At 32.0% G+C, this 16,110-nt stretch overlaps 1 protein-coding gene across 1 annotated transcript; it reads left to right on the forward strand.

The window, feature by feature from the left end:
• The first annotated feature begins 9,693 nt into the window (after positions 1–9,693).
• Positions 9,694–15,793, forward strand: LOC142614626 (uncharacterized). The gene is made up of 6 exons (XM_075787180.1): positions 9,694–9,770; positions 14,390–14,519; positions 14,605–14,774; positions 14,863–15,148; positions 15,321–15,481; positions 15,639–15,793. Exons 1-6 carry the CDS (start codon positions 9,710–9,712, stop codon positions 15,782–15,784), a joined length of 954 nt encoding a protein of 317 aa, XP_075643295.1. The 5' UTR covers positions 9,694–9,709; the 3' UTR covers positions 15,785–15,793.
• Positions 15,794–16,110: the final 317 nt, after the last annotated feature.

Raw genomic sequence — 16,110 nt, forward strand, 5'->3', positions numbered from 1 at the left:
TTCTTCTTTTCACTCCAATCAAAATAGGCAACGATCCTTCTTCTATCTTGAATATAAATCCATTCTTTATTCTTTCCTTTCAATAAATCATACATATGGTTCCGTGTGCGAAGTTTTATGATGTGTAAAGTGTTGTAGACTATAGTATTGTTGTAGTTCCATTTACTTCAATGAGATTGTCTTATCATAATTTTTACGTGATTCACGAAAGAAAATACCTTCATTTAATTCTCCTCTCTCCAATCAAAATAGGCATCAATCCTTCGTGTATCTTGCATCCTGATTAACCATCCCTGAATTATTCTTTCCTTCCAACAAATCCAATGTACAGATTCCATGATGAGTAAAGTTCTATAGTAATGTTGTGGAGCACCCATGACTATTGATTTATCTCTATAAATAATGCCAATTAGCCAACATTTTATTTCAAGAAGGACGATTTTCAAGAAACTTATTCCAAAGACATGGCTGGCAATAGCAACAAGTCCAGCGCTGTTCCTGTTAGCAACCAAAACAAGGCACTCGGTATGTTTTCCTACTATTGTTTTCTTTCTTATTTATTTGATTTCAATATTTATAAAAGTACAACATTATTGTGATTTCTTTTTGCCTAAACTTTAAGTTGGAACTCTTTGATGGCATATACTTTGAATGTATGAACAGAACTCCTAACTTCCGCAACTTGATCCGTAGCCGTGATCATGAAAGAAATGTAATATATATATATATATATATATATATATATATATATATATATATATATGGGTTTTTTTTTTTTTTTTTTTTTTTTTTTTGAATTTCCCTACTACTCTTTCAAAAGATTTAAGTATTAAAATAACGATAATTTCTTGAACCCTTTGAGCTGGCGAGATATTGAAGTGGGCATAACTATGATCATATAATTAAGATGAGGATTATAGGTTTTTTTTTTTTAGTGTTTTTATCTCAGTCTTCCAATCCCTGTTACAGATTATTACTTAATGTGAGTTTGGATAGCACTGATAAATGAGGCATTTTGCGTTTGGCGTTTTTTCCCTGGATCCCGTGCATTGTTCATAGGACCCGCAAGTACGAAAAAACACAAATTTTGCCTTAAAATTAGGTCCCACGGCACTATTCACATATTTAAAAATTATTTTGCTATAGTGTTTTTAGCAATAAATTTTTAGTTTTCAACAAAAAACGGTATCCAAACAGACCCTTATTACCAATTGGGAAATTAATGGAGGGCTTATCTCAACCATCTAAAATTAGTATTAAAAAAAAAACCATCTAAAATCATAAACATTTGGCGAATATACAAATAACATCTTTTAACTCTGATGAGATGTCATTTTTTTCTCAAATTTTTTTTAGAGAGAGAATTCGTCTAATAAGTTTTTTTTTTTCTTTTGTAATTTTCATCTCTAAATTTCACATTTTTTGCTAATGTCAATCCTTCTATCCTCAGTTAAAAGTTGTGCCCCAGCTAATTGAGTTACAACAGTTACTTTAGTTTATTTGAATTGGAATTTATCTGTTTTGGTAGATCTGTGTACTGCTTTGTGCAATTAGGAAAGAAATTTCGTAGTAATTTTTTCTTTGATTGAGATAATTTGGTAATAATTTTCTGTCTTTCTTCTTTTTCTGGTTGGATTTATTTAATTTTTATTGGTATTATTCAATTTGGTTGATGAGAAAATGAAAGAAAAAAGGATTCATTTTATCATATATTACCATATTTATTTTGTGCATTTTTGTCCTGGTAGATTTTCCAAAGCTTGATTTAATTTAATTTATTTTAGTGTGTGTTTTAATTTTATTTATAATAATAATAATAATAATAATAATAATAATAATAATAATAATAATAATAGTTTAGAATTACTTGAATCTAGATTGTTTGATTTTTGCACTCAATAATTTACTTGTCACAAAAATTTAAAATTAGATGGGACACATGGTGTAAAATTAAACTCCAATTAAAATTAAGTTTTGAATTTAATTGAATTTAGACTCTTTGATTTTTGCACCTATTAATAAACTTGATGCACAAATTTAAAATTAGATTAAACACATGGCGCAAAATTAGACTCCAATTTAGAATTTAATCAAATTTTCTTTCAGATTTGGCTATTAATATATTCTAATATGTAACTCGTGTTTCCACACGGAAATGGTCAATTGTAGTGGTTCTATTGGTGTTAACTTAAATTATTAAACATAGTTATTTTTATTTTATTTATTTATTATTATTATTTGGCTGTCAATCTGTTGGCAGCCTAAACAACCCTCTAAAACTAAAAAAGACAAGAAAATTGTTGCTTAAACCATTTGAGACTCATCTAGATTTCAACCTTTTTTTTATTTTTATTTTTACAATAAAAAATATTATACACATTGTACAATACACCAACCAAGGCATGGAAGAATGTCGATGTGGCTGGATCTATACCTTACACGTGGAGCGACTATGAGCAAGGGAGAGGAAACGTTGGCTACAAGATATTATCCTTAGCTCGTGCCAACGGTGTGACTACCTTGGAAAAGAAGTAAGATATGAATCTGGCGTGGGTACTCAAGCACTCACAAAAAGGGAGATAGTGACCTCTTAAGGTTAGATACTATGGAAACATCCCTTATTGGTTGAGTGAATGTTGGACCACTTTGGAGACACGTGTATCGTCCTCAACACCTTTAATGTCCCTCTCCTTGCTTAAGAATTGTTCCACATGCCACAGTCTTGATATTGGCGTTCTCTATCCTCTAGCCACCAAATAGTACCTTTGTTGTAGTAAGGTTCAAAATAAGGAAACGATGACTTGACACCTATCTTTGTATTCAGCCATATTCCTCAAACTATAAGAGGAACATGCTACTAGACTATTAGGGCAAGAACCTAAGTAGATCTTTTGAGAAAAGAGTAGAAAGTTGATAAGGAAGTAAGGTAGGAAACAAGGTCTCTCTTCTGAGAAAGAACATCCTTATTGTACAAGAGATACCCTTATTCCCCACGTAATATAAGCTAAACAGAGCAAGAGTGATTCTGTCTTGCTCAAACTGTGATTTTTTTTGGGTTTAAATTGGGCATTATTTTTTAACAAGAGTATGTGAGTAAATTTATACAAACTAATTTTTTCCATCCATTCACTTTTTTGCTCCCAACCAAACAACAAGGAAGGAAATTAAAATATTTTCTATTATCCAACTTTTTGATCCTCCCATCATTTTCTATTCTCTCATTTTTCCATTTTTCCAGCCAAATAGACTCTTAAGGTGCATTGCATTGTTGCAGATTGCGGAGTATAAATGCACTTTGATTTCCCATGATTTGTTTAGTGCTTTGGATTGTTCCAAGGTACACATGAACTTTGATATCCTTTGATTTCTATCTATAAATACATGTCTTACATTGTTATTTTTTGCTCATATTAGTTCTATTTATTATTATCTTGTTATAAAAGATAGTTCCAGTAACCGAACTCTTCAGTAATGGGCGGTTCTTCTATCAACCAGAATGAACTCTGAATGTTCACTTTCCCTCAAAAGTTATTTCAACTTTCTTATTTATTCATTTTTATGTTCATATAAAGTATATATTATTTTCTATGATTAAAAAAAAAGTACACCATATTTTCTAGTGTACAAGGTACAAGTACTTATGTTTATGGTGGACTTTTTGATGACATTAGATTCTGAAGGTAAGAAAAGGACTCATAAATGCCAATACCCCATTCCAAAGGACCCAATCCCATCGAACATAGGGATATTATTTCAAATCTAAACCTTTTATTATTATTATTATTGTTGTTGTTGTTGTTGTTGTTGTTGTTGTTGTTATTTTCTATAGTAGATATAGATGATTGAATTTCACTTTTCTAAAATATTGAGCTAGTAGAACATGCAATTCCATTCAACATGTCGTTTGCTAAGTTGTATATACTAAACCGTGAAAACTTTGGAATCGTGATTGGATTTGGCTTCTCAAATGAAATGCAGAAGATTTGTGTTTATCTAATGATTGCCTCTTTATTGCACACACTGTATTTCAGCAATCAGAAGCTCAATAAGACATTTTCCACCAACTCATTTCTTACTTAAGATAGAATCGTATGCTACTATGCTTTATCGTCCGAGGCTGTGCTGGAAAAGTATGAGTCCGGCGTTTTTGAATCTTGCGGTCATCAATGGTGGACTTATCATACGAGGCTGTGCTGGAAAAGTATGAGTCTGGTGTTTTTGAATCTTGCGGTCATCAATGGTGGCCTCTAACGCTCTACCTTCATAATTGTTCGTTCCATTAAATTATTGTTTGCTTTTTCAATTTATCTGTCTTCTTTTCCAGGAGGCTGTCTCTCTATCCAAAAGGAAAGGATAAAATGAATGAAATTGGTCACATCTCCTTTTACTTGGCAATTGCGGTGATCGAAAAACTTCACCTCGGTTAGGAGGTTAATGCCAGCTTCAAGTTCTTTGTGAATGATCAGATATGGGACAAGTACTTGATCATCCAAGGTTTGTACTCTCCCAATAAACATGCATGCGTAATATTATTATTTTTAATGATTGTATTATTATTCTTTTGTGTACATATAAATGCTGATGACACAATGAGAAGATTTCATGACATAAAGACTGAATGGGGCTTTGACAAAGTTCTTCCCCTTCACACTTTCAATTATGCGTTTCATGGATACCTTGTAAATGATTGTTGCGTATTTGGTGCAGAGGTTTTTGTTTATGAGCGTAGTCGCAATTCGCAAACGAAGAGTTTGTTTCCATGATTAAAGAACCTGCAAACCGTACGTTTACTTGGAGGACTGAACACCTTTGAAAATTGGATAGAAATTTTTACTCTTCTCAAGAATTCACGGTTGAAGGTTTAAAATGATATTATTATTAAGAAAATACTGACAAATGCCCTTAGAATAATGATTAATAATTTATTTTTAAAAAAAATTTATGCTAACAGTTTTTTCATTTTTCATAAAAGTAGTGTCAAAATTTTTCTAAAATAAATTGTTAACCATTGCCCTAAGGGTACCCGTTAGCATAACCCTTATTATTAATATTATTGTTGGAAGCTGCACGTTTATGTGTTATAAAAAGGGAAGCTAATTATACTAGACTGGACTTGTAAGCTATTGTTTCCAACTCTTTTCATTGAATCCAGGAAGTTAATGGTCTGTCCCAAAGGAGAAATTGATGAAATACTAAAACTGATCGATATCCATTTACTTATGTTCATGCGACTGTAATGCTCCAAAATCATAAGTAATAAAAGTCTATTCAATCTAAATAATCCATAAAATATTAAATAAAGGCAACTAACAACCTAAAATTTCATCACAATTGTCAGAGCTTTAATCCCACCGAAGATAAAATATTCACAAAATAATTCTCTAGTACAATATTTAATATCATAAAAATAATCATAAAATCCTTAGTTCCATAAAATAATTTGTAACTGTTGTCTTCCAAAAATCTCTACTCCAATAATTCCTCTAATGTATCTATAAGGGAGAATAAATGGGAGATGAGATAACTCAATAAGTAGAATTTACTAACATTGGGATGTAAGAACAAACCTTTTAAATGAATAATTCATACAACAAATATATAACTTTCAAACCATCTATATTTTTAACATCAAATATTTCGTATAGAAAATATCATTATATTGTGAGCCATTATGATATATCAACACCATTCTATAAATAATTTCCTAAGCTTTTTTTGTGATTAACGCTTACACCTCATTGATAGGGTTGTGTTGTCCTCTTTTTGGGATTGGAACTCCCTTTTTATCCCTTTTCTTAAAGGTGGCTCCTTTAGAACCTAATGGTGCACTCCTATGCTAAGGAGCTCCCTTTTCAAATCCTTAGTGGTATACTTCCTTGCTAAGGAGCTACCAAATGTGCACTGTCCCTTTTCTAGGATCTTCCCTTGCTAAGGACTAACTACAGTATGATTGTCCCTTACTTTGCTAGGGACTAAATATAACACTGAGCTTTTAATCACAACTTGCCATAGAATTCAAAACAAATTCAAGATGCTCACAACAAATAATCCATTCATAATACTCAAAAATACAAAGATTTATCCACACATACAAGTTTAAATAAGTTTAGGTTGTCCTACAAGTTTTTCATATAACAAATAGATTGCTAGGACCATTGTTATCAATGTTTGCTACAATTAATGAATCAATTTGTTTTCCTTTCAGGAATAGCTTAAATATTTAGGGAACATATTTTCTGCTAATTGCATAGCCATCTCTATGAAAATAGACAACTAATGGTGAATCTGTTAATGGCATAAATCTCTGCAATAAATTTAAAACACGATGCCCAAGACAGATTGTAGAATACTACAGAGCAGTAACAAGTGACCTATAATAGAATTTACAGCTAAAGAAACCCTTATAATTTGATGATAAATGTGCTACTATAATGCTCTAAGTTGAAGGAGAGTGCTTCCACCTTTTGAATGGCATATCAGTTTGAGAAGTTTATAAGCACATTCACTCCCCTTTCATCATAGTCTAAACATTATGATAATCTCACAATTTCCCTAAAGAGAGAGAAAAATTGAACAACTTTGGCTCAAATTGCATTTCCTTTTCTTCACACAATCAACCCGATAAACAAGCCCAACATCAATAATCCATTTCAAAAATTAAAGAATCAAAGAATTCAGAGGAATAATTTCATTTTTGACTAGAACACATCCTAATATATTACCAAACAAACAACAAAAAAACAGATAACACATTGAACACAACACATCAGATAATAAAAAAAATAAAAAAATAAAAACTCATGAGGTGGCGGCGACGAGGTGGTTTGGAGTTGCTAGGTGGCGGCCACTGAGTTGACGTGGTTTGGTGGTGGTGGTGGTGGGGTTGTTGTGAAGACAGTAGCAATGGTGGGATTTTGGGTCTGTAAGGGAGAGTGAGAGAAAGAGAGAGAGAGAGCTAGAGAGAGAGAGATAGGGTTTAAAAGATAGATAGTGTTTGGATGGGATTTTGGGTCTGCGAGAGAGAGCCGGGACTTTGGGTCTCTGAAGTGAATGAGATAGAGATACAGTGAATGAGAGAGTTACATTGAATGAGAGATAGAGAGATATAGTGTTTTTGGCAAAAATGAAAAGCCAAAAAAAAAAAAAAAACCAGAGGGAAGGTTTGGGGAGAGGTGGTGATTTAGAAGGTCTATAGCGGCGGTCCAACTTGCCGCTATAACTAAGAAAAACCACCGCAAAAAGGAGTACCTATTGCGATAGTCATGCAAACACCACTATAGTTTGCATATTGTGGCGTTTTTCTTTACCGTCACTATAGTATCTGCACAAAATGAAGTATTTATTGCGGCGAGTTTCAAGAGCGCCGCTATATCTGAGTTACTGCTGCTAAAACATATATATTGCAGCGGTTTTATGTCCCACCACTGTAGGGCACTGCAAAAGACTATACATATAGTGGCGGTCCCAAAAAATGCCGCAATAGACCCTATGTACAGCGGCGGTCACAAAAAACGCCACAATTGGTGACATATAGCGGCAGTTTTTGCACCTACCGCAAAATAACCGCCGCAATAGTACATATTTCTTGTAGTGGAAGTCCAAGTCTGAAGTTAGGCAATTAATTCTCTCTTTTTATACCATGGTACATACTCAATTTGAACTAAGAATCAAAGCTATAAGAACTGATAATGGTATGGAATTTCATATGCCAGAGTTCTTTAATGTTGATGGTATAATCTATCAACATAGTTATGTTTATACTCCACAACAAAACTCTATTGTGGAGAGAAAACACCAACACTTACTTTCCATAGCTAGAGCCTTACAAATACAATCTCACCTTCTAATCCAGTTTTGAGGTGATTGTGTTCTAAATGCAGTTTATCTGATCAGCGAACTACCTTCACCCTTGTTGAATGATAAAACCTCTTTTGAACTTCTTTTCACAAACCTCTAGATTATGGTCATCTCAAGGTCTTTGGTTATCTTTCTTTTGCCTCTACTATTGCTCAAACTAGAAATAAGTTTTCTCCCAAGGCTAGGAAGTGTGTTTTTCTTAGATATCCTTTGAATGTGAAAGGTTATAAGCTATTTGATCTTCAATCCTACACTGTTTCATTTCCAGGGATGTTGTGTTTCATGAAATTGTTTTTTCCCTATGGGTCCATTGCTATGCTTCTACTCTGTCCGATTCTACCATTTCTCTTCCTTTGGTTTTCAATTAAGAGCAAAAAAAGACTAAATCATTGCTCAAGAAAAACACAAATAAATCATAATAAATTTGAACTAAATTGATAACAAACTATTTGTAGATAAATTCTATATTAATTTTTTGATTCAAATAGTAAACACTAAAAATTATCAAAAGCTTTAGAAACATATTTGAAAACATGTTAAGAGAAAAATAACTTGCAAAAATTACACCCAGATGTCATAACATATGAAGTGACAACAGTTTCCATTTAGTTTATTCCGTAGGAATTTTTACTAATTAAGAGAGAGAGAGAGAGAGATGAACTTGGTGCCGCTGGAAGGAAGGAGAAGGTGTCGTTGTCCTCACGTTAGGGATTTTGGATTTTAGGGAGATAGTGTTTTAGATGGGTCTACCCTTGTCTAACAAAATAAGTAAAATTTATTATCAAATTAAAAAGATTTGATTTTGGTTTTCTAAAAAAAAATTGACGTGTTATCTCAAAAAAAAAAAAACTAACATGTTAGTCTAGGTGGCAGTTGATGTGGCAATTTAAAAAAAAAAATTTATTTAGATTATTTGACACATCAGACTTTTCCATTTAAGAGATAACGACAGTGACTAAATTGATACAACACTGAAAGGTTAGGACCAAATTGACACAATTTAAATGTTAAGAACTAAATTGAAATATGATGTAAAGATTAAGAACTAAATTGAAATATGGTGTAAAGAATAGAGACCAAATATATAATTTACCATTTTGATAATTAATCCAATTATTCATTTTTACCAAATTTCTGATAGACAAACCTATACATAAAATATGACAACATGAAAGCATATGAATTTGTTCTCTGAACTGTAACGAAGTTTTGTCTTATCATAATTTTGTTTTTGTGAACCCCAAAAGAAACTATATTCCTTTGATTCGACTCCTATCCCTCTAGTCAAAATAATCATTGGTCCTTGTATCTTGCAAATGGAATATGGATCCCTTCTTTATTCTTTCCTTTCAACAAATCATGCGTACGGTTCCGTGTGCAAAGTTTCAGGATGCATAAAGTGCTATGGTATTGTTGAAGTCTCATAAACTTCAATGTGGCATCGTCTTATTCTTTCCTTTCAACAGATGATACCCATGCTTTTAACAAATGATTCGTATGGTTCCGTGTGCGAAGTTTTATGATGCGTAAAGTGCTATAGACTATAGTATTGTTGAAGCTCCATCTATTCAATGAGATTTTGTATTATCATAATTTTTATGCGAATCGCGAAAGAAAATACCTTCATTTAATTCTCCTTTTTCTCTCCATTGAAAATAGGCATCAATCCTTTGTGTATCTTGCATCCTGATCCCTTAATCCCTTAATTATTCTTTCCTTCCAACAAATCACATGTACAGATTCCATGATGCGTAAAGTGCTATAGCAATTTGTGGAGCACCCATGACCACTGATTTCTCTCTATAAATAATGCCAATTACCATTATTTTTTCAAGAAACTAATTCCAAAGACATGGCTGACAGTAGCAACGAGTCCAGCGGTGCTCCTGTCAACAACCCAAACAAGGCACCCGGTATGTTTTCCTCCTAGATATTTTATAAAAGTACATCATTATTGCGATTTATTTTTTTCCTACTTTAAGTTGGAACTCTTTGATGGCATATACTTTAAATGTATGAAGAGAACTCCAAACTTCCGAAACTCCAATCCATGGGAGTTTTTTTAATTTCCCATCTACTCTTTCTAAAGATTTAAATTTAAAAAAAAACGATCTTTAATAGTTAGATAGACACCAAGCTAGTCTCAAAAAAAAAAAAAAAAAAAAAAAAAAAAAAAAAAAAAAAAAGATAGACACCAAGCTTACTAATGTAAATTTTATGTTAGTATGTAACTATACCATTTCTTTTATTGCTTATTGCACAAATTTTATGAAGGAGAATAAATTATTATATAAAATATTTAAGGTTCTATTAATTTTTTTTTATATTAATTTTGAAAGATAATAGTAATAATAATGTTCTTTTTTCCCATTTTGTTTAAATCTTATCTTCATCCTAGAAAAATTAATATATCAATAAAAAAAATACATCAAAGAAATTCACCAAGTAAAAAGAAGAAAAGAAAATAGAATATAATTGGAGAGAAGGAAATAATATAGATTATATATATGAGTTGTTTAATTTCCACTCTACTCTTTCAAAAGATTTAAGTATTAAAATAACGATGATATCTTAAATCCGTTCGCGAGCTGGCGAGATATTGAAGTGGGCATAACAAATGAAAAGAATATGATCATATTATGAGGATTATAGGTTTTTTTGGTGTGTGTCGGTCTTCCAATCACTATCATAGATTATTACTTATTATCAGGGAAATTAATGGAGGGCTTATCTCGATCATCTAAAACAATAAACATTTGGCAAATATACAAATTACATCTTTTAACTTTGATGAGTTGTCATTTTTGTCTCATAATATACATACACACACACACACACACATATATATATATATATATATATATATATATATTTTTTTTTTTTTTGGAGAGAGAGTTCATCTCATAAGTTTTCTTCTTCTTCTTCTTCTTCTTCTTCTTTTTTTTTTTTTTTTTTTTTTTGTAATTTTTCATATCTAAAGTTCACATCTGTTACTAATATTAATCCTTCTACCCTCAATTAAAATTTGTGCCAACTAATTGAGTTATAATTATTATTATGGTTTATTTGAATTGGAATATTGTTTCAAAAAAAAAAAAATTGGAATATATGTGTTTTGGTAGATTTGTGTACTACTTTGTGAATTAGGAAAGAAATTTCATAAAAAAAAAAAAAAAAAAATTTGTTTGCTTAGACCCCTTAAAACAGAGATTGTTTATGAAAGTTCGGATTTGTGTTAAAAACACAAGAGCTATTTAGACTCCAAAATAAAAAATTACGGCTCAGTTGATTTTACTCTAACTTATCTAAGTGTGGAAACAAAAGTAAATGAAGCGCAAACAACCGATACTACTCTAGTGCATAAACATGAACAAAAAAAAAATAAAAATAAAATAAAGCACAAGAGTAAGGGAAGAGAGATGTAAACACAAGATAACACGCTAATATGTTATCGAAGAGGAAGCCGAAGAACTCGGCGAAAAACCTCTCCGCCGCCCTCCAAGGGGTAAATCGATTCATTAGACAATAAGTTGAGATACACGAATAGCAAGAGACTCTCTAAGCCTAATCTACTCAATGTACCTAAGCCTTCCAAGCTCCTACTCCAACAAGGCTTCTTAGAGCCGTGTCTTGTCTATCTTTTTAGGTCCCGCAATATGCCCGATTACCTCCGCTAAGCCTCACCGGCTTCTTTTGGCAAATCCCCAAAACTTCCCAAGTTCCAAAACACTTTCTACACTCTGAAAATGTGTGGGTTGTGTTTGGGTCCAAATCTCCTCTTAAGGTATGATAATGGAAAAGGAAAGGAGAAGAGACTAGGATGATTTCTCACTAAGTATTAGTAGCTCTCTCTCTAAAAGATGGGTTTGTGTGTGTGTTGTAGAAAACCTATCTAGGGTTTTTTCTCTCTGAATGGCCTCTTTACAATTTTTGTGGATAATGAGGGTAATATAGTATGGGTGAAGGGTAAGAAAGTCACACTTAAAAAACCTCCAAGCAGAGAGTTTTGCAGGTATCTCATGGGAATGCCTTACCTGCGAAATACTCGCGAAATTGACAACCTGACACAACTTTTCAACTTCCAATCATGTTCTTCTCACATGCTCTTTTCGCGGGAACCCTTCTCGTGAGCTAGTCGCGAAATGCACTAATCTTCAATTAAGCTTGAGTCTTCACCAACTTAATACTAAACTCAATACAATAGAATCCCACAAAAATACAAGAAAACAAATTAAAGCAATTACAATACTTTTTGTCATGGAATAAAGTCAACATAAAACATAATTGTAAATTACAACTTTACAGTTTAACCTAATTAATTAACCAAGTTAATAGTTAGGTTTATTATTCAGATTTAGGTTAAATAGAATTAAATCATATCATGCAGTGTGGAAAAATAAATAAGGCAATGATACGATTACCTAGGGAAACCAATAAAACCAACAATTTCAAGGTAAAAAATCTGGGGAGGATTTAACTTGACTTATCCTAAAGGCAAACAAGTCCACTAATAGAGAATTGAAGTTTTTACAATAAGATTTAACCCTAAATCTATTGCTACCCCCAGTAGTAACTTACTAACATAACCACGTTTAAGCTCCGAATCCACAGACTCTTTTCTCTTAGATTTACAGCACACAAGCTCCCACGTTTATGACTTTGAGATCTCACTCAAAGATTTCAGATCACCACTTGTTGATCTTGCAGCAATAACTAGATTACACCAACACTTGATTGTAGATTTTGTTTTGGTAGATACTTGTAAAGTTAGAAGGCACAAAACCTCCAAGATCTCACAGGAGTAACTCAAAGGTCTTCTAAGAGTCTTCACAATGTAATTAGCGTTTTCCTTTTTTACTTAGGAATGTTGGACTGAGACCCTAACTGTTTTCACAAGCTTGGGCCTAATTAAAAATTCTACAGAATCTGTTTTTCTGCAATTTTCAATTGGTTGAGCCTGTCCTTTGATTAATTGAGTTTCACTGAAATTTAATGCCTTTTTTTGCAACTTGAATGTTCTTAAGACTTGACTTGAATCACCTTGAGCAATGTCTAACACCTATTCTAGACATATTTTTGTTCTCAAATGTTTTCAAAAACCACATTCTCTTCAACTAAATCAATTATTTATCAAGATTCAAAACTTTTCTTCTAAAAAATCACATGTATAATATTTAACAAAGATTTGCGTGAAGTGTGTGCAACTAGTAAGTGTAAAAGATACATAAAAGGTGATACGTAAATAGTAATTAAACAAATTTTCTACAACTTCAGCTACATTAGTTTGAAAGTGACTATCACCTAAATAGTTATATCATATAACTCCCACATCTCTTAAAAAACCCATTTGCAATTATGTAAAAGCATTTTATTTTTATTTTTTGCTTTTCTTTTTCTTTTGATTTTCTTATTCTTTTTGAAATTAACACCTTGTTTAATCTTGCTATGCAAGTGTTATACCTTATTGAACATAGCTTTTATGATTTGTACGCGGGTGTTCATGATTGGCGAGTAACAGTAGTGAGATGGTTATTTATGTCTTTTTCCTAGGATTTTTTAATCCTTAAAATCAAAAGAATGTGACATCAAAATTAAGAGCATATGTTTAAAAACCATAAACAACTCACGTAATTAAGTATTACATAACACAAACTAGCAAAGTGCAGGAAAATAGCTCATCAAAGCTAAACAAGGTACAAGTCATGAAATGTAACTTTCATTGGCCAACCTTAATTACACACTTGGTGATGTTTAATACAATTTTTTTTTTTGTTTTCTATTTTATTTTATTTTAAAAAAAAAAAAACCTAGAATGAAATGCATGATTGTAGTACAAAAGAACTCACAGGTTTTATAAGTTTTGAATTATGGTATTTGTTAGTGTTGTATATGTGATAAATTTAAGTATACTCTAAGCTGTGGAAGTTAAATGGGTTTATTACTTGATAATTGTTCATTTTGAAATTAATAAATGTTGTCCACACCATGTCAAGCTATATTAGACATTGAAACTTAAGAATTATGATTCTATCCACGTACTTCAAATAAGGTACAGTATTTTGAAACTTGGTTTTTTTTTTTTTTTTGTTGAGAAAATGGGTTTATTAAATTGTTCATTTTGAAATTAATAAACGTTGTCCGCTGCATGCCAAGCAGTATTAATCATTGAAACTTAAAATTTATGATTCTATCCACATACTTTAATTAAGTTACTGTAATTTCAAGTTATAATTGAAACCCATTAAAAAAGAAATGAAATAAGAGTTCGAATATGTAACAGGCCGAATATATGCAGTTGTTAATGCACGATTCCAAAGAAATTTTTGCATATTAATTTTTTATTTTTTCATTCTTTTGTTTTCAATTAATGTTTCTTTCAATAATCGTTTTCTCATCTATGAGCCTTGTTGTAACGTTGTTAGATAATGTGATTGGGGTTAATAATGATTTTCAATACTTACCCAATATTTATAATGATTTTCATTACCCAATATCTATAGTTTGCCTCTTAATATTAAATATTCTATTGCAGCAATTACAAGATCAACAAGGGATTTACCTCCAGCTCATTTTTCACTTAAGATAGAGTCATACTCTTTACTGTCCCAGGCTGTACTGGAAAAGTTTGAGTCCTGTGTTTTTGAAGCTTGCCGGCATAAATGGTGGACTTCAATGCTCTATCTTCGTAATTGTTTGTTCCATCAAATTACTAGTATTTGCTTAGTCAGTCGTCTCTTTTTTTTCTAGGAGGTTGTATCTCTATCCAAGAGGAAAGGCGAAAATCATTGGGACTGGTCACATCTCTCTTTACTTGGCAATTGCTGAGACAGAAAAACTTCCTCTCGGTTGGGAGGTTAATGCTAGCTTCAAATTTTTCTTGTTTGATCAGATTCGGGACATGTACTTGACCATTCAAGGTTTGTACTCTCCCAACAAATATGCATGCTTAATATTATTATTTTTCATGATTTTGTTTGTTATATATCTTCTTTTGGGTACGTGTAGACTCTTTTGGGACAATTAGAAGATTCAATGACATAAAGAATGAATGGGGCTTTGCCAAAGCTCTTCCCGTTGACACTTTCAATGATCCGTCTCAAGGATACCTTGTCAATGATTGTTGTGTATTTGGCGTAGAGGTTTCTGTTTATGAGCGAAGTAACAAACGACAGTGTATTTCCATGATTAGAGAACCCCCAAACCGTACTATGACTTGGAAGATTGAAAAGTTTTCAACACTAGATGAAAGATTTTACTGTTCTCAAGAATTCACTGTTGAGGGTTTAAAGTGGTATTTTTTTTGGGGAAATAACTCTCACACACACCATATACATTTCAGTTAAAAACATGCATGTGTGTAATAACCATTGCTATTTATTTTTGTATTTTTATTGTTATAAAAGGGAAAGCTATTTTTTCTGGACTTACAAGCCGTTGTCTCCAACTCTTTTTACTGAATCCAGGAAGTTAAAGGTCTATCCTAAAGGAGATACTGATCAAATACCCGAAGCGATATCCATCTACATCACTTTATGCGACTGTTTTCCATCTGAGCACAAAATATATGCAGAATATAAGCTACGAATAAGGAACCAAGTCCAAAGAAATCACATGGAAAGACTAGGTAATTCAAATGTTTAATCATTTTCATTTTAATGATGGGAGAAGAGGGGGCGTCCTTTCAACATGCTTGATATAAGTATAGTCGAACTTGGGTTTCCTTTCTTCACTATGTAATTCTTTCCTGTAAGCGTAATTTGTTTAAATTTTTTTCTTTACAGGTAAACATTGGTTTTCTAACTCAGCGGGCTGGGGGTTTCGACAATTTATGTTTTTGAATGACCTCCATGATGCATTTAAGGGGTTCCTAGTAAATGATACTATAATTGTAGAAGCAGAAATTATTGTTATGTCTACTGTTAAGTAGATCCTAATTAGTAACAGTTCATATCTTGGAACTACTTTGGTTTGGGAATATCATTGTTGCAATTTGAGACATTATTATCAATACTAATACAGTTTTAATTCGTTAACACTGCTTTCTAAAAGTCCAAGCCAGATGGAAATAGCAAGCCCAAGTATTGCTGGGTCCATTATTTTGTCTTTTTCTACATCCTTGTGCCTAAAGCCCATATGATACTTTAACTGTACAAGCAGAAATTATAGTAATGTCTAACTTTATGTAGTCAAGAAACAGTACATACTTATCTTGGAACTACATTCACTGGTATTGTAGGATATTATTGCTGCAAT

The sequence above is a fragment of the Castanea sativa genome, chromosome 11 (genome assembly GCF_040712315.1).
Source record: "Castanea sativa cultivar Marrone di Chiusa Pesio chromosome 11, ASM4071231v1".
NCBI lineage: Eukaryota > Viridiplantae > Streptophyta > Magnoliopsida > Fagales > Fagaceae > Castanea > Castanea sativa.